The sequence below is a fragment of the Oenanthe melanoleuca genome, chromosome 2, assembly GCF_029582105.1.
Source record: "Oenanthe melanoleuca isolate GR-GAL-2019-014 chromosome 2, OMel1.0, whole genome shotgun sequence".
Classification (NCBI taxonomy): domain Eukaryota; kingdom Metazoa; phylum Chordata; class Aves; order Passeriformes; family Muscicapidae; genus Oenanthe; species Oenanthe melanoleuca.
The window spans coordinates 52,168,651-52,191,603 of record NC_079335.1 but is presented as its reverse complement, the minus strand read 5'-3'; the positions used below and the strand labels follow the sequence as shown (position 1 = coordinate 52,191,603).

The window sequence follows — 22,953 nt, the reverse complement described above, 5'->3', positions numbered from 1 at the left end:
GTGATTTGTCTGTCCGAGATGTCCGTGTCTCCGCACTTCTGCTTTTCAGAACCAGCAGCTCATGGCAGGACACATCGCCGAGGGTGCGGCGCTGAGCTGGGCTGGGGACTCTCTGGAAAAGCTCATGCACCCTTCGGAGGCTGTGTCCGCTCAGTGACATCGGCGCAGCAATGCAGCACTACAGGCTGAGGGCAGAGTGGCTGCAAAGTGGCCCAGTGGAAAAGGACCAGTGGTCAACAGCAGCTGAACGTGAGCCACAGAGTGTGGAGGTGGCCAAGAAAGCCAGTGGCATCCTGCCTTGTACCAGCAGTAATGTGGCCAGCAGGACCAGGGCAGAGATTTCCCCCCTGCACGCACTTTGATGAGGCTGCACCTCGAATACTGAGTTCAGTTCTGGGCCCCTCAGTTTAGGAAGGACATGGAGACTCTGGAGAATCTCCCGAGCAGGGCAATGAAGCTGTTGAAGGTCTGGAGCACGTGTCCTGTGAGGAGCAGCTGAGGGAGCTGAGGGTATTTAGCCTGAAGAAGAGGCGGCTCAGGGCGATCCATATCTCTCTACAACTGAAAGGAGATTGTGGCCGGGTGAGGGTCGGTCTCTTGTCCCAGGCAAGCAGCGACAGGACCAAAGGACATGGCCTCAGGCTGCGCCAAGGGAGGTTCAGGTTGGACATTAGGAAGAAATTCTTCACAGAAAGGGCGATTAATTACTGGGACGGACTGCCCAGGGAGGCGATGGAGTCATCGTACCTGAGGGTGTTTAAAGAACGATTTGGCACGTAGTGCTATGGTCTAATTGACGTGGTTATACGTTCGGCTACAGGTTGGACTCGATGATCTCGGAGATCTTTTCCAACCGAACTGAGTCGGTGATTTTTGCGACAACAAAAGCTCAGTGTCCGTTTGGAGACCGAAGCCCCCGGCCCTGCAGAGCCCCCGCGACACCTGAGCGCGGCGGCGGCCCCGCCCCCGCCGGGCCAGTGACGTCACCCCAGGTGCTTCCCGCCTCCTCCTCCTGGGGAGGCGTGATCGCCACGGCCCTCGGTGGGCGGGGCGAGGGCCGCGCATGCGCCCGGCGCCGGCTGCAGGACACCCGGTCGCGAGCGTATGTGCGCGCCCGCCGCTCCCGTGAGGCGGGGGGCTGCGCGCGAGCTGTTGCGAGCTCGCCGCTCGGCCTCCTGCGGACAGGCTCGCGCGCCCTGGCGGCCGCTGCGGCCGCCGCCATCATGTCCGCCGCCATCGAGCAGGAGTTCCAGGAGATCGACGCCACGAACGACTGGCAGGCGCGTTATCTGGTGAGCCGAGCGGCGTGGTCCGCTCCAGCCGGAGAGCAACAGGGAGGGAGGGAGGGAGGAAGGCCGGGGGAAAGAGACCCGCGGGCCGGCAGCGGCCGTGCCCGGTGTGCGGCTCCGCCGCTGCCTCAGCAGCGCGGAGAGCGGAAGTCGCTGGGCCAACTCGACTCTCGCCCTCAGGTGCGGGCAGCGGAGCCGTGGGCAAGGGCCGCGCATGCGCACGCGGGGCGGGCTCGGGAGGGGGGCCGCGGCGCGCAGGCGCGGGGCGGGGCGCGTGCGCGGGCTCGGCGGCGGCTCTCGGTCCGCGCTGCCCCCGGGGCTCGGCCGGGCCGGGCCGGGCCGGGGCAGCCGTCCCGGGACTCCCGCGGCTTGCGGGCGGTGTGGGAAGCTGTGCCCGACAGCTCGGATTCGGCCGAGGCTTGAGTGCCTGCCCCCCTCCTCAGCGCCCGTTCCCGCTTACTTGGCCAGCTCGGCGTCTGCTGTGGGGGGCCCTGCGCGAGTGCCACTTAATAAAATACAGTATTTGTAGTTGGATTTTTTTTTTTTTTAACTAGATTAAGAACTTCCAAGAGCAGTCAATTCCATGAAACAGACATTATGTATCAGCTGGTATCACTAGAGCAGTTATTTAAGCCCGCAGTATTTTATGGCACTCTTTCACAAATGAGGAAAGGGAACCAAGCCCTTTATTGACTTTATTGACTTAAAATTATGCTTTTTCTCTTTTAAATTAGCAATTTATTTGATCTGTATGTGGTTCAAATACAGTATCTCTACTCCAGTATTTCAGATGTTGCAGTTTTGGGTAGATCTGTATTACACATGGGTAGCATCTGGCACCGAACCTGCCAGAGTTCAAGAAGGGATCGGACAATGCTTTCAGGCACACGGTGTGGTTCTTTGGGATATTCTATACAGGGTCAGGAGTTGGACTCGATGATCTTTGTGGGTCCCTTCCAGGTCAGGGCATGCTGTGATTCTGTGTGATGGCTAGATGTTATGTGGGAAAACTGATTTTAGAATTAGTCATTAAACTTCCTATTTAGCAAGCCTACCCTCCCACGCCATCACTGTAAAAGTGTTTCTAGCTATTTTAATGTTTCTTTAGCAAAGTATGAGTCTGTTTCTGTGCACTGGTGGTGCAGGTGCTTTAAGAAACTAAATCCGTTGCGTCTGTTACTGAGTAATAAAAATTTTACCTTTCATGGGAACTTGGGATGTGAATGCCTACCAGAACCATTCGTTCTATGTGCAAGCTCCCAAAGCTTGTCAGCCATGTAAACAAAAGAAGTTCCAGTGTGCTGTATAAAAATAAAAAGCCTAATAGATCAAAAGGTTTTTATACAAAAATGCAAAGTATTGGTGCTTAGCAGTTGCTGCTCCACGTTGTGATTTATGTTCTTTGCAGATTGGCAGTAAATTTTAAAGAAAGGTCATGCAACCAATGCTAAGAATTGGAGCTTGCTTTTGTACGTTATATTTCCGCTGATGCCCTTTCTAGCTGTGTTCATTGTCTGGGAAAAGACTAGACTATTTAGGAAGTTTGAAGACAAAGATAGTGGGAACATTGAGAAGGCCAAAGAATGCTTAGTTGTAATGTGAAGTTTAAATGCCCTTTGGGATGTAATGATCAAATGTAGCAACATAATCTAAAAACAGAAGGAGAATTCAAAGTAAAATATTGTTAATTCTGTACTGTACAACATTTCTTCTGAGACAGTATCAATACAGAGATATAAAGACTGAGTAGAATACATTGAAGGCCATTTTCAGTTTCTTGCATAAGCTAATTCTGTATATCTTAGTGAAGTTGTAGAAAAGGTGCACTCAGGGAAGAAATCAATAAAGCAGATCATTCAGAACGTGTGAACAGTAGGTCCTTAAAGTAGTGTGTGAGTCTGCATATCTCACAGATTATTAGAGGGTTTGTATTAATGCTTAGGGAGGACAGGCTTTGATTCACATTGATATTTGTGACTCTAGAATTCTTCTCATACTGGTTCTCATTTAACTCCAGCTGTATGGGATGTGCTGTCAACCAACCAAGAATAATCCTATGGCTCTTAATAGTAGCCATAAAATCATTAATTGGTTCACTTACGTTTGTGGGGTTTTATGCTGCCAGTCGCTTTAAGGGAGCCAGCAGAATACTTCTGTTGCATCTGAGTCTCTTATGGCTTTGGGAGATAATGTGCAGGTAAACTGTAAGCATAATAAATATCTGGGGTTAGGGGGTTCTTGCCCTTTGATCCTGATGCATCAGTTTCTTGTCAGATGATGCTTACATTGGGTAGTTTTAGCCAAATGTAGGAAAATCTAAGTGCTAGCAGTTTGGCCATGAATGAGATGCATCTTTTGAATGAAAATGACACTAGAGGCAGTAAAAGTTGGTTTAAAAATGTTACTTATTAATAATGTTACTTAATTAATGATCTTAGTCAGGTTGCTGGCTATAAGTCCATTATTTATTTTCTTTTTAAGGAAATCCGACACAAATCCAGTGATTACCCTCACAGAGTTGCAAAGTATCCAGAGAACAGAAATCGAAACAGATACAGAGATGTTAGTCCATGTGAGTATCTTTTCTGCAATCATTGCAGCAAACTTACTAGACCTTCTCTTACCCTGTTGACACTGGAGGTGATAAATCATGGTCATTGCAAATTTTGCATTTTGTTTATTTCTGTAGGCATGTATCCTGTGGTAAATGCGGGATTTTTGGTACCACATACACAAGTGTGTATAACAGGAGGGAGAAAAGTCTGTGTGTTAAACTTACTGTGCTGAATGGTGAGTGAGAGATGGCTGCAAATCATAGGTATTAGTGTATAGGTAAATTTTTGTGAGCTGCAGAGTAATGTTTTAGAGAGATTTTTCTCATAGGGAAATTATTTGTTTAATAGTGCTTTATCTGTTCTAAAAAAAATGAGTATCGATGCTAAGTTAATACGCCTAGACTAACAGAAATGTTTTCTTTTTGGACTGAGTGACTGCGCATTTTTAAGGTGGTGTGGATAAATGCCACTCAATTTCTACTGTTCCTTTAAAAAATGCTTGAGATTTTGTTGGTTTCGCCTGTAAAGTAAGTAAGGTATGGAATGCTTTGTACTTCTACTAATTGCTATAAAATGGTCTTTTTTTACATAATGATCTTACGTCTCACGTGAAAAAAATCTTTTTAAACCAGCTCCTCTGCTATAGAGATGTTATGGGCTTCTTTTCATTAGCATTTTACTTCAGAAATTTTAAGCCAAAAATATTGCAAAAAGTTATGTGAGCTACAGATAGCTTATACAGCTTTAATTTTTTTGCAGTATATTAAAGGTGGGACAGATAATGAAGTTTCCCAGAATACTGAAGGGTCCTAAATTCTGCCTCATTACTGGATCTAGAGTTTTTGAAGGGTTGCTGGTATACTGGGGCTTTTTCTTTGAGAGCCTGATCTGAAAACCTATTTTACGATTTGGAGAAGTGCTGAGCTCCTTGTTTCCAGTTGAAAGTTGTGGTGACAGCATGTGCATAGCACTTCTCAAAATGACACAGAAAGGGTCTTGGATTGAGTCACACCAGTCAGATGCAGAGCTGCTCCTTAGGCTGCTGCCAGGATGCTCTCCTGTCACAGTGAATTCCTACCAAATGGGTTCAGTCTGGCATGGTGCTGAACCCCTGTGCTGCACGCTGGTGAAACAGAACTTGGGAATTCAAGACACAGCCTCCTTGCTGTGTCTGCTTGGCATTCCATTGGAGGAGTGTCCAGTGCTGAGAAAGATAGCTCAGATGAGGCAAGGCTCACTGACTTTCACTGTAGGCTTAGAAAATGGAGCCAGGCCTCTGGTGGACACGTGCTGGTCTGTGCAGAGGTACTTGGGTATCGCAGCTTTGTTGTCCTGTTGCAGCACAGCATTAGCATCTTACTGGTGCTGAAAGAGATGTTTTATTCACTTTCTGTTTCGTACCTAAGTTGCAGTGGGGATTGTAAGACAACAAGGCAGGAAATGAGATTTGAACCCAGAAGTCCCAACTTCTAGTTGTGGGTCTAACATCCTATACAATTTTCATGTCAGAAGCTGCATCTGTGCATTTATCTACCGTTTCTCCCATACGTTCATGTAATTTATGCAGAGAGAGTGAAAATTTTCTTTCAAACTGTTTGTGCTTTTTTTTGTTTTGTTTAAACAGTGTTTCTAAAATATACAAAAATATATTGTATTATTTAACTAGTATCTAATAATACCTCCAGTAATACCTTTTGGATGTGACTTGTATTAATTTCCTGTAGTATTTGGAGCTCAGTGTTTTCTTTAATCATGGCATGCCTTTTACAGTAGTGAAGAGCATCAAACACCTTTGCCTTAGTCATGGCAAAGCCTGCTTCTGAAATGCATGTTTAGCCAGTAGAAAAAAATATAAATATTGTAATAATTCTTGCACCCAGTGCAAAAGCAGAGAGACAGATAAAATCTAGTATTGAAGTAGTGATTTGGCTCAGGAAAAGGTTAGAGCTGTTAAACTCTGACAGATTATTACATGATGAATGAGCTGAATAAGATAGTGATGTTTATGAAGAATGTGTCAGTTTTTAGCATTTATGAAAGAAAGATGGTTTGAATTGGTCCACCTAGATAGCTTGCAGAACTGGGAACTAAGCACTGGGCACTAGGAACAAAGCTGTATCAGGAGAACAGAGCAAAACATTGTGTTTGAACTAGTTAATTCCTCCTGAATTTTACTTTTGTATTTTCAAATATTACTCATAATTGCTTCAGTAACAACGATGAGAGTCAGGAGTAGAAAGAGAGACCAGGACAGGAGTGTATGATAAGTAAGATTTCAAGGTAGCAGTGCCTAAATTTCAAAGGAGCTAGGATAAAAGATGCATGGTTTGGTCACTGTGGTGAACACGTCTAATTGTGGTGCATGTATGCAAGGACCTGGCATTGCAGAAATGCAAGGCAACTCAGTCTCACACAGTCTTGACATCTCAGTCCTATACTTTGCAAATTTTCCTGCTTTTTAGCAGTGTTTAGATGAAAAACATGTGATACTAATATTCTCAAGCAGTCAAAGGCCTTCAGAACCAGAACTCTTAATATCTAGTTATTTAATCATACTGTAAGATATAATTTAAAGAAAGATTTTTATTTCTCCAAAAGCAATGAGGAAATAGTATGTTAATTGTGGTAACTGCCAAGCCAGTCTAAAATGTGAGGTGATGTGTCTGCAAGAGGAAATGCAAAGATTGTTTAATTTTACAGGAAATATGTCAATTATGAGTCCAGGAAAAAATACTTTGGGTTGGTTTGCCCCATTTCAACTGTGATACCTGGGACAAGTACTGAAACAAACTTGCGTCTGTTACATACATTTCCAGGTAAAAATTAATTTCTGTTTGCTGGGAAAGGCTAATCATCTCTGTCCATTAGTTGAGTTTCATAAGTATTTTTGTTAGTGTCAGTTTTTGTTGGCTAAAAATCTGTAGCATATATAAGTTTGGTTTGGTAAAAGCCCTCAAGAATTATTACCTAGCTGAAAAAAATAGTCTTACAGTTTGGTATTAGTCTAGAATAGGTAGAGGAGTATTTTGGCTTCATAGTACTGAAACAGGAAGTTAATCTGAAATAGGTTTGGTTTGACAGCCAGTCATTTCCGGACGGATGAAACCATTTCTCAGAAAATGTTGTTAACAGAGGAAAGTAACTTGTGAGGTTGTTATTCTTTATTAATAATTTTAATGTAACTCCAAAGATTTCTGTAATTACCTTTTCTTCTAAATCTTATCCTTAGTTGTTATCAGAGGAGTTTAGTGTCTCAGATTGACTGTAAACACCTTTGGAGCTGAATTCTCAGATTTGCAGGCAAGGAGGAAATCCCCTCAGCAAAATCGGCAGGATTTTTTTTGCCTTTTGCTTTTGAAAGGTAGATGGGGGTTTATGCAGTTTTCTCTTCAGCCTTCCTTTGTAATATGGTGTACAGCTCAAGAACCTGGGTCATCTGAGCATTTTTGCTGATAGATTTTGTTGATTTTGGAAGATCTTGCAAGGTAGTGATTTGTCATGTTTTCTTCCTGCGGTCTTGACTAGATTTTGTGTCAGATCTTTCAACCATAGGCTTACAGTTGGCATAGAGTACAGGAGAGGAACGTGAAGAGTATTGTGCTTTACCGGGAACAGAGCTGGAGCTGATTTGAATGGTTTTACACACGGTGCTGATTAATTGTCATTGCAGGAATGTTCCCTTTCTGTCCTGCGTCTCAAGTGTATGTGCTGAGATCAGGGAGATGTTCAGACCAAAATAAGCCTGCTGCATTTCTTGTCCATATTAGAAGCTGACACTGATGATTTTTATGACATAGTCTAATGATTCTTTAAAATATCTTACCATGTGAAGCATTGTAAAATAAACTCAGTGTGCTGTTGAGTTTGGAGGTACTTATTCCTTTGGGGTTGGGGAAGAGGGGAATTTTATAGCACATGCTGATCTAAACTTCAGTGTGCCTTAAGACTTTTTTCCATAGTCCTGTTTAGCAGTATAGGATGCTGTGCAGTAGTGACATGTGCATTTCGATATGAATACATTTCAGTGGTGACCTAGACCGTGACCGATAGGATGGCATTCATTGTGTACAACCAGTGACAGGGTGGTGAGGAAAAGCCATTTTGCCTTTCCTTTGCCTTAGGCTACCTCTGAAACTTGAACCTGTAAATCTAGTGACAGAGTATTGCAATTTGAATAATTTAGCAGCTCAGATACACTAGATTTAGATTTGTGAGATGGAAGGGATTTGTTGGTAGGCGGGAAAGATCAGGCAGGGTCACTGGGATGGCTTGCGGCTGCATGTTTTATTTATGACTTTCTTTAATCCACTAAGTAGCATTTCTCCTTCCTCTATTGTTAATAGCTCTTTATTTGGGGGACCAGAGACATCTCTTGGATAAAAGATAATTTTTAAGTTATACAGTGTTCTAGAAACACAGTTGTTTTATAATGAAAACCTTTCATTAACCAACTGCAAGAACATTTTGTATCTTGGTTTTAACTGGATCTATAATTTTCTGTTAAGCAGGGGGTGAGCAGATTAATGAGCATTGTGAAGTCTTGGCATTATTTGATGCATGAGAAGTATTGCCAGTGGGACTGGGTTTCACTGGAAATGGGTAATCAGGGTTTGCTTATCTCAGACAGGGTCATTCTGGGAGTGTTTTTTTTTCTCAGTGCAGGAGCCAGAATGAGAATAATTTTTAAGGTTTTCACTTCCTTTTCAGGCTGCATACTTTGTTGAAATAGGGGAATTAGCACTTCAGAAAATGAGCACTGTATTTTAGCTGCTGTGGGCATGGCAACACATAAGATAAGTCTTATCTGAAAGATAGGTTTATCATTCATATAAATCTAAGTACTTTGTAACTGGAAACGATACACATACGGGAAATACATTACAGCTAACTCACTGTCAAAAGTTAGCTTGCTTCAGTTAATTCAGAAGAGCAAGCCAGGGTTTGAATCAGGTTTCTAGGTCATTGTGTCCTTTAAGAACCTCATCCCTTGAAAGAAGGGAAATCAATATATTCTGTTTTTAATTTTTTTTTTTTTTTGTCCTGTGGACTGTCTGCCAGGGTACTTGCAAGATCTTCTCTGTTTTAGTTGGGGAGGAAGAGGAAGGCTGTCTGTGCATAGAATTAGTTATTAAAGGGACTTTAAAAAAAACATTTTCAGAACTTTGATGGTCACGCTTACAAAGCAGAATTTATAAGAAGGGAAAAAATGAATCTGAGAGTGTAAGGATTAGAGTAGGAAACCTCCTTAGAGGCTGCAGTTCTTTGCCTCTGGCAGCAGTACAGCAGCTGCCGCTGGGTGATTAAACTGTTAACTGTGCTTGCTTGCGTCACCTTTCCGAGAACACTGGTACCGGTATGTGTGATTTACTATAACAAGATCTTAAGTTTTTCCTGTTGGCAAATGACATGTAATATTTACAGAGGTCTTGGTTTCTTTCCAGTAGAAACATTTCAGATCAAGTGATACATGAAAGGAAAAAGTAATGCTTTCCTATCCTGGCAAAATAATACAAAGAGATATATTTTGCTTTAAAATTCACGTGTCTTAATTTTGCTGTGTCTTGGCTTTGATAATATATTTTTTTCTTCACACAGGGGTATCATAAATCTTTTAAGACTCCTGAAAGTTTTGATGGTGTTGCCTTACAACTGGAATGCTAATGAAAACAGCTTAACCCAGTGTATTTCTCATGCTTTTATATAAAAATTAAATTTTCAGCACTTTTCTGTTCTCTGCATGTTTGTATATGACTGCATATAAAAGTCAGGAGCTAAGGGAGGTAGGGCTACAGTCCTAAATTTGCAGCAGCAAAACGGTTCTACTTTACTGTTGACTTCTTTACTTGAATCCAACAAAACAAGATCATCTTCGGCAGTTGCCAGTTGCAGATAGATGAGGGAGAATGTAAAGGCATATCAAGACCTTGTAAATGCACTTTTTTCAGGTTTCCAAACACATTCAAAATATTCATATTAAATCATCCAAGCAGTCTGTAGAACAAGAGTCTAATTCAGTAACTGTTTTTTTGATTGCCATCAAGCTTTTTGCCTATCCATTTTATTGGGTTTATATTTATGGATTTCTGAGATAAGGCTTGTGCTGCACAGGCTGGCTGTAAGTTCAGCTATTGTAGTTGTGCTGAATTTGATACTTGGTAGTTTCTAATGTCACAGCTCATGGCTTTGTGTGTTTCCCAAAGTGCTTGTCTAAAGGAAGTGAACCTTTGGTGCAAGGATGGGTGGGCTGGCATTTTAACAGCAGTCTGGCCCCTGATTGAGTTTTGTGAGTTAGACTAGGTGAATTTAGTTTTAAAAACTGGTATCTCGTCATAATTCACTCTGCTGTCAGTTTCCTTATGGAATCTCTTCCATCTCTTTCTGAAATCTCTTGAAGTTTCTTCATTTTAGTTTGCTATTTTTTATTTACTCTTCTTAGTCTGCTAAGCTCTCCTGAGCTTCAGGAGGTTTACAGTCAGGTGAATCTTGTTTTCTGGCATGTAATTGTGTGTAAATTTTAAACTAAAAGTACTGTTTATTTAATACAGTGACCGATAAATGTGTGAGGGATTACTTACTGTGAACAAGTCTGATTACCTAAGTGTTTCCTAGAGGTTCATAAATCAGATACTAAAACGTTCTAGGAACAACCACAATGACTTTTAATTATGCAGTTTTTTAGTTTGACAATATGATAATCTTTCTCATATTAATGGTAGAATTTTAAACAGAGTCCTTTGCTTTCCTCTGCCATAAACAGGGGAATCATCCGTCTTGCTTGTGCAATTTTGAGATAAAAGGTTAGAGTTAGATTAGGCTTCATTAGTTGGATGATTTGTTGTTGAAAATTTTTGGTTTTGCATGTGCCTTTTTAGTATTTTTATGTTGTATAATATTAGACAATAGCTTAGATGGAAAATGAATTGATCAAAGCCTGGCTTGAATTATTGCAAGTAGCTTTTATTGTGATTTTTTTTTTTTAGCTATGTGACCTTAACTTTGATTCTACATCAACCTTTGAAACTTCACTGAAAATCTTGGAATTTTGAACTTAGGAAGTAATGCAGTGGAGTGATCTGGTGTGATAGGGCAGTGACTGGTTGATCAACTCTGGTGTGAGTTGTGGTGCTGTTGCATTAAGGAAATGCAACTGTTGAGGGATGACTGTGAGGACCTTTAGGCCTGTGTGGGTGGGTTTTTTTTTAGTTCTAGTTGCTTGTCAGACCTAAACGTGCCTGTTAGAGAGTATTCATTGAGATGGACACATCATAAATTCTTAATTTTCTTTGAATTTTAGATGATCACAGTCGTGTAAAACTCCAGAACACCGATAATGACTATATCAATGCCAGCCTAGTGGTCATAGAAGAAGCCCAGAGATATTATATTCTAACACAGGTAAGTAGTACAATTACTAGGTTATTACAGGGATTAAGACTCCAGGGAGGGGGATTTGTACAGTTGTAATTTGTATTTGAATTGTTTCTTGTCTCCATGAATTACAGAAATCTCATATTAGCTGCCAGTATGACGTAGTTGCAAACAGATTATTTTATGTTTTGAGAAAAGCTAATGGGGATATTGAAGTATGAGTCATTTACTGCACATGAAACTTCTCAAATATTTCTTGCTCTTTTCTTCAGTTGTTTTGTAAAACAATACTACTTTGTTACAACAATATTTCTACCCCTTAATCCATCTTGTACCTTCTGAGCATTCCTGCAGTAGCTTTTCTTCTAACAGCACAATAGTATTGATGCTTAAACCAAAATATCCCTTCCCTGAGTTCTTAATGTTTTATTGTTTGGTTTTGTTTGGTATTTTTTTTCTTAAGAAGCCCTCAGCCCTTTTAAGTCCTGGAATGATCTGTGCAGTGTGGCTACCTTCTTGCTTGCCATTTCTATCATTCTGTTAATAATTTGTTTGAACTTAAGACGAAGGGTTTTTCCTGTTTCCCACAGTGGGCTGTACTCAAACACTGCTTTGCCTATACGTTCTCATGGCTATTTTTGTATTTTTTACTGTGCAGGGTCCACTACCTAATACATGTTGTCACTTTTGGCTAATGGTGTGGCAACAACAAACCAAAGCAGTTGTCATGCTGAACAGGATTGTTGAAAAAGAATCGGTAAGTGACATTAGGCCTAAAGTTGTGAAATAAGCCACACAATTTTAATACGGTTGAGCAACGTTTGATTGTTACATTAGAAGAACTAACAAACGTGCTCACTGGTGTGCAGTATAATGTGCATTTAATATAACAGTGAAGTGAGGGAGCTAAGACATACAGTTCAGTTTGGTGAAAATAGTATCTAACAAATGTAGATCCAGAAAGGTGAAAGTAACATTCTGAGAAAGGATTGGCAGATAGAACTAGTGAGGAGTAGAGGCAGTGTAAGATGTTCCTAGGACAAAATGGAAGCTGGGAAAACAAGTATCTTTAGATGAATTCTTCTTAATGTAACGGAGTAGTGTATTTGTTATATAGAGATATTAGCTGTAACAATGAAGGCAGACTGCTGCCCAAGAACTGTTGAATTGATCTAGTTATTTTTTGATTCTTCAAAACCAGTGGCATAAATGCAGAGTGCATAAAACTTCTGTTATGATGTAATTTTTCTTCTCCTGTGCCTAAAAGCATTGCAGATTTTTGTTATAAATGCATGTCATTTGAGGTTTTGTTTTTTTTTTTCAGTGCAGTGAAAAAATGTGACTGGTCTGTTAAAAAGTCACCTATTTTCTTGTTCAAAATTTTCCTACAGAAAGTTTGAGTGCAAAGCAAGAGGAATACAAGACAAAGAATAGTTTTGCATTGGTTTGTTAGTTCATTCTTTTGTTCCACTAGAACCTTCCAGTATTCAGCAAGCCTGGATAGAACTGGGTGTGATAGATGTTCTTTAAATGTGCAGGTGTGTAAGTCAGAAACAAAGGAGGGAAGTGCTGAAATAGCTGAGCAGAGATCTCAGTTCCCTGTGGAGAACTAGAGGCGGGGAGAGGGAAGGCTTAAGATGTATCTCAAAACATGTGATGAAAGAAGGCATAAACACATAAAGCTGGAATGCATGGCAGCCACTGAAACAGTTGTAGTAACTTGGCTGTAAACATTGTGGACTTTTAGAATTCCTCAAAGTGGGAGCAGGTATTGAGTCTACTGTATTGAACAATGTGATCTCAGAATCTGCACATGCAAATCCCAAGATACTAGGATATTAAACAAAGTTTTTCTTTCTTTTTTTTTTCTTTCTTTTTCTTTCTCTTTAAAAAAATCCATTAGGTGAAGTGTGCACAATACTGGCCAACAAAAGAAGAGGAAGTTATGACATTCAGTGAAACAGGTTTCCGTGTGAGACTAGTGTCTGAGGACGTCAAATCCTATTACACAGTGCATCTACTGCAATTAGAAAATATCAACGTAAGCTTTTCTCAGTCTGTTACAGCTCCTATTCATGGGCTTAAGTATATCATGAGAACCACTTAGAATGATGTCACTTCAGGTTTGAGTGAGCTTTTACACTGGAAATTTTAATGCACATTACTTCTGAGAATGTCAAAGATGTTTATGTGGAAATAAACAAGTGATTTAGACCTCAGTCTATATATTAGGAGAGATAACATCTTTGGCATTTGTATACTTGTATTTTCCACTTGGCAGCACCTTAACATGCTGAATTCTAAATTATAGTAGTGGTGATTAACTTAAAGGGAGGAACATGAGAGTGGAAAATTCTGATTTGAATATCAGAAACCTGACTGAGTAATTACTGATATTTATTTTTTTTCTTAATTTTTTTTTAGTGGAACTTGAGTTTTCCGTGTAATTTAGTCCAGCTGTCTTAAGTTTTTTGGGGGAGGGATGATTACTATATAGATAGGTAACTTTATCTCCTCTTGCTTACCTGCCCTTTTGCTCTGCAGGATCAACCATCCTTTTCTCTTAAAAAATTAAGCACTTTGACAATTTAACAAGTTAAGCTCAAAAAAATTGTTCCTGGCCTGAGCTTGGGTTGGAATTTGCTGCTTCTGTTTCAGAGTGGAAGACAGGATTGAAGAGCTTGTCTGTTTGTTCCAGCTATGTCTTGTAAGATATTCTCTCTCCCTATAAATCTTGCCTTATATTAATTGAAAATGCTAGTATGGCAAGTTTTAAAGATTATCTTTGTCAGACAGTTTGGGAAAGGAAAGCTTGAAGATGTTCTGCATGTTTTATACAACTGTTGATGTATTTGTTCCCAAGTATTTGAATTTATAGTAACTATTTATGGTATTCTGAGATAATACTCATTAATTCATAACCTCCCTCATGAGATGAATGTGATAAAACTTGGCATGTTGTTCCTTGGTGTTCTCCATTTTAGAAAAGCTTTATGAAATATTGTCCTACTGACCTGAAGAAATTTCTCTTTAGTAATTTGTTTATTGACAGCAAAGGCAAAAGAAAGATGAGTAATGCTGGCTAGCTAGTGCTAGAATAAGAACAACTCTTCCTTTTGGAAAGCGGAGACAAGTTTTCCTAACTACCAAAAAGGCTTCTTTGTGGAATTGTTCAGGTGATGTTGGTGCTTACTTTTAAACTTTATATTTTCAAAGGATGAAATCTTCTTTACTTGTATATGTTAAGCATAACATTAACTGGAAAATGCAGAAATGCCTCAAGATACAGCGCAATGTATGCTGTAGTAGACTTTTCAGTTGGAGCTATTGAGGACTTAAATTTCTGAGTTTGTTTTGGATCAGCAGTGCAGGCCTGTCAGCACTGTACAGAATTTCCTGTGTGACAGCAAACCCAGGACAGTCATACAAATCAGTTTAACAAATAGTCACCAATCTTTCTGTAATGAAATTCTATTTTATCTAGCACTCTGGTAAGGCTCCATGAATATTAACTCCAAAGCACAATTTTTGTAGAAGAAGCAGAACATGCTTGGTTACTCAAGCAAAAAAAAGCTGCATAGTTTCTAGTCTAACACTGTCAATGTTACATGCAGCCTTCTGTAAGAATTTGATAATTATACCATAAAACTTGTGGGAACTGAGTATTTGCAGTAACTTGAAATGTGAGCTTAACTGTGTTTATGTAAGTTATTCTGGAAGGGCCTTTGGTGGAGGCAGAGTGTAAGACATTTAGCCATTCAATGCCTGGAATATAGGATGACTCATGAACAAAATATACTCTGAATGCCAAGAATACTTGAATTTTAGTATTTCCTTGAAAACAGAGAACCAAGGTTGTCTTTACAATGTAACCATTCTGAGCTCAAGTAAATTTGTCTTACTGCAGCAAATCTCTTTAAGACATAAACAAAATATGGGTATATGAGGAATAAAGTGTTTGTTTATGTTGTTACCAATGAAACAACCTCTGAGTATTTGGTTGGTCTTGTAGTTTATTTTGTTAAGGATTACTTAGAAATCAAGTGGGATTGGGGGCTGTTCTTTTTCAGGATTATATCAAGGCATTTGTTGGTTTGATTTTTTTATCTGTTCTAGGAAACAATTTTTGTTCTTGGAGCTATGGCCGTCCAGTAAAGCTTTGAAGAGAAAAGAGTGTTTATTGGTATCTTTCCTTTCGAAAAGATCCCCAGCAGTGTTCTTTGTTTTGCTGGTGATTATTTTAGATTTTTTTTTTTTTTTTTTTTTTTTGCCTGACCCAGTCTGCATTTTAGAATAGAGGCATTTGAAGCTGCTTTTCCACCATAGTTCATTTTGTATCGTCCATGGGTTTGATGGTGTCAATTGTCAGCTCTTCTGAAAGTTCAGTGCTGCTTTCTACTGTTCAGGTTCAGAACTGTCTCTTAATAAAGACTTAGTGTGAAGGCTTCCACCAACCACTGTCTCTTGGAAAATAAAGGTAGAAGGAAGATACTGTGATCATGTTAAAGTTTTGTAATCAATTTGTGTGTAAAGCTGTTGAATAGTTGTGATTTAAAGCAAAGTCTCCCAGCTTATTGGAGAAGTGACAGGGAGGAGGTGTATGAAAGCCTATTGTTAAATCTATAAAATGACTTTTTTGCAACAGTGTTGCAGGAGAATTGTTGGATTTGACATCTGACTTGGGAAAGACTCCACCAGGTGTTGAATATGTATTTTTACATTATTCTTTATTGTTACTTTTAGCTTTTTTTTTTTTCCTTAATGTCACAACTTTATGTATTGGTATTTAGAGAAAAAAAACTTTGTTTTCAGTAATTTCTGGTGTGGCAACCCAGATATCCTGAGAAAGAAACAGTGTGACACATAATGAATGCTTATAAGCAAAACTACTACACAGGTACTGAGGAATTCAGACAAGTGAGGGCAAATGACTATTGGATCTTCAGGGAAACCAGGGATTGCTTGGATTAGGACATGGAGCAGTAGAACTTGAAATTGCAGAAGGAACCTTTCTGAATATAACTCAGACTGGTTTCTGGAAGTAAGAATACAGCAGTAGGAGAGGTTTGCAAACTTGTTTGAGGAGAAAGGACTAGGAGAAATGAACTAAATTTGATGTGACACTGGTAGTGTAATACTTCAGAGTAAGGACCATTAATAAATCCCAAGTGGAATCTTGAGTCTTCCACAAATAGCAAATATTTGGAAAAATCTATTAGTAAAATGCATTCTCAACTTAGTACCAAGCTTCTGTGTGGCTGTGATTGTCAGATTAAGGTAATGCAAGACTGCTTAGTGGACCTCACTAGCTGATCCTGTGGATGAACCAGAATGTTTGTGATAATTATTTGGCCCCCTTATCCTCAGGGCTATTTTAATTTAAGTTTTTGAAAACATTTTGACCATCGTGAATGAGCAAATAGAGGAAGCATTGGTAGAAGTTGATTTATGATTTTGAATTTCAGTTTGTAGAATATTGCCATTATAGCATGCCTTTTCATTTTTATATGATGAAATTAGTTATTAATGAACGTAAGGCATGTTCATTAAATACGGGACCACTGTAGGGTTGTAGATATGTTATGTTTTCATATATTTGGCCATTTCAATTGCACTTTGATTATGGCTTTTATAAGGAGTGTGTGAAACTTGACAGACCAGCATTTTTTTGTCTTCTGCTGTTTTACTTGACCCTGAAGGCACCAACTTCAACTTTGAGCATTTTGGTAGTGTTTTATTAATGTTCAAACTCTCAGGTGACTGAACAATCTGAAGTTGCTCTTGAGATTTTTGCTACTTTTTGTTTTGAGTGATTGGATGGTCACTGTAAAAAGGTTACGGCAAGGCTTGTTTTGCTGGAATCTAATGGCACATTCCTTTTCTGCTCAAGTCCTCATGTGGATCTCTGGAACTTGGAGCTTGTGCATTGATCGTCCTTCAGTTATACTGTTGGTGTTTCCAGCAGTCAGTGCTGAGCTGAGCAGTGTGGTGGCATCTTTACAAGTGCATCAGGTTTAGCTATCTTGGTTATTTATGGAAAGCTTATTCCAGTAGGTGTTTGTTTTGTTTTGTTGTTGTTGTTGTTGTTTTTTATTTTTTTTTTTTTTTTTTTTTGTTTTGTTGTTTTTTTTTTTTTTGTTTGTTTTTGTTTTTGTTTTTGTTTTGTTTTGTTTTTTGCGTTGTGGTTACCATAGAACCAAGCTGGCTTTCAGTTACCATGCAGAATATGTCCCTTGTGTATAATATATAAAATCTTATATTGCTGCCTGAGTCTTGAAGTCCGGGGGGTTTTATTTTAAAAGATTAGCTAGTTTCTTGGTAACACTTCAAATTAAATTAGTTGTTATTTAAATATGAATTTTTGTCCATCAACAGTTGTAAATCAAAAAGCCAGACCTCTTCTCGTAACAGTCCCACGTCACTTCATGTAAGTGCTTCATGGCTCAGTGACTGGGAGTTGTTTAAGAAAGGGTGGTACAGATCCTCACAAAGGCAGTGTTTCAGCTGTACAGCTTGACTGCCAAGCACCACTTGAAAGAGCCATTCTGTTTAAGAGAGCAATGTGGGAGGTTTGAAATACTCAAATGGGATTTGGCTGTAGGATTAGAGACTGTGAATTCAAAGATGACCAGCTGGTTCCAGTGCCTTGCAATGGAACTCTTGTAGAGAGATGAAGAGACTAGGTATTTTTATAATGAGCTGAAGGGATGGAAAATCATGGGATGGATAAAGCCTTCATACAAGAAAGGAAGGGAAAGAAAAATGTAATTCTGTGGGTTAGTGCAGAGTGCCATGTACAATAGCACTGTTTCATCTCTCTTTTAGAAATAACTATTTCAGATTAGTGTATAAGTAGGGTGATGCTTAGCCATACTTGATTCTTTTTCTTTAGGAAGAAGATGCCAGTGCTTGTTATGAATGGGATTGGGCTAGAAAACTCACACAGAAGAACCCCCTGACCAAACAAAAGCCCATACAAACAAACCCCACAGGTCACCTTTTTTCAGGTGACAAAAATCAAATGACAAAAAAAGACATTTTTGCCTTCTTGAGGTGTAAGGGATGCTTTCATCTGGAATGCTCTTTCAGAATCTGGAAGTACTAAATTGATTAAAATAAATTGGAATATCAATTACCACCTACAAAGACCGTCTAGATTTAAAAGAAGCAACTTCATCCCTTACTTAGCATGTCCATTTAGCTCACCTCCCCAGTTTTCTTCTTAATTTTGTTTCTAAAGTGATCAATTACTTTTCTTAGATATAGAGGAAATTGTTTAAGTGTTGCTTACAGATTTCTTATGAAAAAAAATGTGTCACCTTCATGATTTTTAAACAGGTCATTCAGTTCATTTGTATGTTAACTTACTAGCTGAAAAACTAGGTACAGAAGAGCAGTAGGACAGAAAATGCAAACTCTTTTGCTTTGCTCCAGACAAAGAGAAGTCCCAGTAGATTTATACATTTTAGGGCCCGATACTCCTTTTTTCCTCTATGAAATATTAACAAGCTCGTTTTCCCAGTATTGTAGATCGCACTTTGCTGTCCTTGTTGAGCACTTAGCCAAAAGACAAAATATTTCTGGAAGATAACTCTGCATCTGAGACTGACTGGAGTCATGTTAATATCCACTGTTTTCTGTGAAAGTATTGGCAGTCTTGCAGTATTGGGCATCGAGGCAAAAGACAAGTTGGGCGACTATTTTTGTTACTGCTGAAACCATGAAATGGATTCTTTTAATTTCACAAATGAATTTCGGAAGTTCTCTCATAAGAAGTAGAAACAGACTGAGCAAATGAACAACAGTAGAATTTATTTTAATTTCATGGCTGTTGCGGAAGAAGAAAATGAGTTTTTCTGGACTACATTGATTTAAAATCTTTTTGTGTTCAAACTTTGCCAAGGTTTATGTAGGTTTCAGTCTGTGGAATTAAATAACTGAATTTAACTGAAATAATAAATTATAACTGCATTCATTAAACATTAAATATAGTTATTTTAATAAATAAAATTATACATAAATTATTTTAAAACCCTGAACATTTCTAAAATTCCTGAGCTAAAATCAGTGATCATTTTTTCTCAGAATCACCATGGCAAGGAGTAGCATTTAACAGCAGGTCTGGAATAAGTTCATAAAAATGTGATACAAATTTCATATACATGCTCTCTTGCTGTTGTTTCAGTACTTGCATTTAGTTGGTTGTGTTAGGTTAACAGAGTGGATCTAAAGTCAGCTGTATGATTTTGGAATCCTCCTTTTTCACTTACCAAAGATAGAAGATGTCCACACAGCAGAAGTCTTGCTAGACATCCTGCTGTATGGGTTTTATAGCCTGTTCCAGGAAGGAATGCTTCCTGCTCCTCTCAGTAATGTGGTTAGTATGAAGGAGATGTAATATCTCTTGGCATTAAAACTTGCTCTAAGCAAGAATGCTGAGCGTGTACAATGCTGATATGGGTTTTTCAGTCATGTTAATTCTAGCTGTCTAGTAACTGCTGTCAGCCATTGAACTGCATTATTGGTAGACAAAGATATTTGGGAGTAAGTAGTAAAGCAAACCAAACATAATATTGGAAGTTTGAGAAGAAGAAAAAAAATGTGTGTGGTAATAATTGCAAAGGAGAAAATTACCAACTCAGATAAAACTCTTCAGTGTGCACTGTTGGTTGTCATCCAGCTTTGAAGCAAGTTACTGGGTTGTTTGTCTTAATGGGAGGTTTAAAATAGAAAATAGCTGTTGATTGAGACTGGGGAAATGTGCGCTAACTGAGCCAAAGACGAATGCTTTCTAGTTCTAGTGTTTGTTTTTACTTCTAGAGTGGTGAGTCCAGGATGATCTCTCATTTTCATTATACTACATGGCCAGACTTTGGAGTTCCTGAATCCCCAGCTTCATTCCTGAACTTCCTGTTTAAAGTCAGAGAATCTGGCTCACTGAGTCCTGAACACGGACCTGCAGTAGTTCACTGCAGTGCGGGAATAGGACGTTCTGGCACATTTTCATTAGTAGATACCTGTCTTGTTCTGGTAAGTGTTTGCATTTTCTCTGTGACCTCTTCCCTTCTCCTGACACCCTGCCAACCTTCCCAATATGGGCTTTTTGTTCAGAAGGCTTTAAAAACATTGAAGTTAATGACATTCCAGTGGAAACTTAATTTAAGATATCATGCTTTTTTTTTTCATTATGTATTTTGATGTCAGAAACACAGCTCTTGAAATGCATTTACAAATCCCTCTTGAAGTACCCCAGGACAATTATATATTCTCAAAGCTTCCTGGAAAGTAAATTGTAAACATTCTTTTCCTTTTGCGTAAGATGTGTTTTGAAAAGGCTGAGAATTGGTTGGTTTTTTTCATATGAAAAAGGCTTGTGAATATATATTGAGATGACTGAATCTATGTCTTTTTCTCCAGAGCCCTTTTCTTAAGCATGCAGAAGAATTGTTGTTGTTATCTGAACTAGGATGAGAACTTAGGCTTACCCCTCATTCTCCTGCAGTGTGTAAAGGAGGGTGGTGCAGAATTTCCCCTGCTGTGCAGCCCTCTGGTAGTGGGGCTTGGTAGCCATTTCCAGTGCTGCATGGATGTATAGATCTTTTTTTTTGCTGGCTTAGTGGACTGCATCATCTATAACTGCTCATGTCATGAGTGAACCTTGAATGTTAAATAATATTTTAAATAAATCAAAATTTTTGTTGGAGTTGCAAGTCCAAGCACAATTTTCTTACTGCGCTTGTGAATAGTGAAAAGGACAGCACAGGTTTAACTGAAATAGGATTTCAGTTAAATTACAAGAGATGCATTTTCTGGTTTGGTAAGATCCTCTCAACTTTTTCGCTGTGTTTTTTTTACTTCAGTTTTTCTTTGGCTTTATGCATTTTGAAAAACATAGGGATATATTTTGATGCAAATGTACTTCAAAAATACCCTGTGAATCTAATGTGGGGACAAGCATGTACATTGCTTGGGTTTGGGGTTCTGCTTTAAATAAGGAAATTTCTGCCATAGTCAGTCAGTCTGAACTGCTGTTCTATTCAGAAGCAGTAGGAAATATTACTTTACAGCTCTGATTCTTACTGTCCTATTTCAACGTCCAGATACAAGCCTGAATAAAACTGAGCATATCTAAATGTCTTAATTTTAAGACTTAATATCAGGGTACTAATTTATTTGTATAATAAATTATCCTTGATTTGTTCATAGTAAGTTTTCATTAGATGGTTTGCATTTTTCTTTCAAAAAAAATTAGAAATCATTTGAGATGTTAATCTTCCATATAACTAATAGAAGCATAATATAGAGAAATTGATTTTTAGATTGAATTTTATGACTAATTTTTACTTGTAATTATTTTTATATACCATTGACACTTTCAACTTGCTTTACAGATGGAGAAAAAAGACCCATTTTCTGTAGATATTAAGAAGGTATTACTGGATATGAGAAAATATCGAATGGGACTTATTCAAACTCCTGATCAACTAAGATTTTCATATATGGCTGTAATAGAAGGAGCAAAATTTATAATGGGGGATTCAACTATACAGGTAAATGTTTAGCTCCATGTATTTGAACAGCAGATTGCAACAGTAGTAAAAAATAAGTCCCAGACTATTTTAAAAAATGTAATTTTGTGGGATTTGAATAATTAGCTTTTTTTAGTAGATGCCTAGGAGGTATCAAAGGGTATCTATCAAACTAAACTTTTAACCCTGTGTATATGTCCCCTCTTAGATAAAACACAAAAAAAATTGTCTGTCCAAATGTTTAAAAAAAAGGTTTCAATTGATGTTTTCAAAACTAAAAAGGGAAAGTGATGCCCAGTATCACTTTGAAGATAGCAAGGATCTTTTTAAGAATTCCTTGATCTTTGCTGTTTTACTTGCAAATAAGTTGCCTGATGCTACAGATAATATTTATTGGTAAAATTGCCTTGTTTCTTCATAGTCTTTAAAATTTATTTTATAGTTAGTACAATCTAGCCAAATATAATGATTTTGGGTGCAGAGAGATTACCAAATTTCACTGGTTTATCAGTGTGGCCTGCAGACATAATAGCTTACAGCTTTGTTAGGTGTCTGGGACTAGGTGGGAAAGAGAACTGGGAGGAGAGGCTTTGAAACACATTTAACTCTGCTTTCATATGCTAGGACTTTTTTATTTTGTTAATTTCTTAAAATCATGAATAGAGCAGATAAGCTAAAACACATTTCCTTTCTTTGTGGTATTAGTATTGTGATTCTTCCCTTTAACAAATATTTGTTGACTTGCTGTGTAAATAAGAACATAATTTTACACAAATTCTAGATAGTGTGCTGCTAGTCTGACACCTGTGCCATATGTTTAAAAGACTTCATGATTCATCTTAATGCTAACTGCAGTTTGGTCTCTTCATGTTTCTAGTGATATGAGGAATATTGTATCCAGTAATATTTATCTGTTGTGCTTTTTTTAAAAAGCATGCTCCAAACTGAGCAGCTCTGGTTCCCACACTCACCCATTTAGATAACAGGATTTCTTACTTCTGGATACAAGGGAGTATTGTCAACTCAGAAGACTGCTTGTCACGTTCAAGTGTGTTAGTTAATCATAGGAAGGCACACTTCTCATTTGTTCTCTTTTTCTTATATGATTGTTTAGATGATCTTCCTTAAATCAGTGTTTCCTGCAGTGTAGGCATTTGTCCTGGTGCTTCTGTCTTTAGGCCTCAGCATTATGTGCAGAAAATCAATTGGCAG

General features: G+C 38.7%; 1 protein-coding gene across 2 annotated transcripts in view; it reads left to right on the top strand.

Moving 5' to 3' along the window:
• Positions 1-984: 984 nt before the first annotated feature.
• PTPN2 (protein tyrosine phosphatase non-receptor type 2) overlaps positions 985-22,953 on the top strand; it is a 29,794-nt gene continuing 7,825 nt past the window's right edge. For both annotated transcript variants that reach the window (XM_056483023.1, XM_056483022.1), the window contains exons 1-7: positions 985-1,292; positions 3,771-3,861; positions 11,139-11,239; positions 11,871-11,969; positions 13,116-13,253; positions 20,033-20,242; positions 21,604-21,762. In XM_056483023.1, coding sequence (XP_056338998.1) covers positions 1,224-1,292; positions 3,771-3,861; positions 11,139-11,239; positions 11,871-11,969; positions 13,116-13,253; positions 20,033-20,242; positions 21,604-21,762 — 867 coding nt within the window. In that variant the 5' untranslated portion in view covers positions 985-1,223. The remainder of the gene's footprint in view (positions 1,293-3,770; positions 3,862-11,138; positions 11,240-11,870; positions 11,970-13,115; positions 13,254-20,032; positions 20,243-21,603; positions 21,763-22,953) is intronic.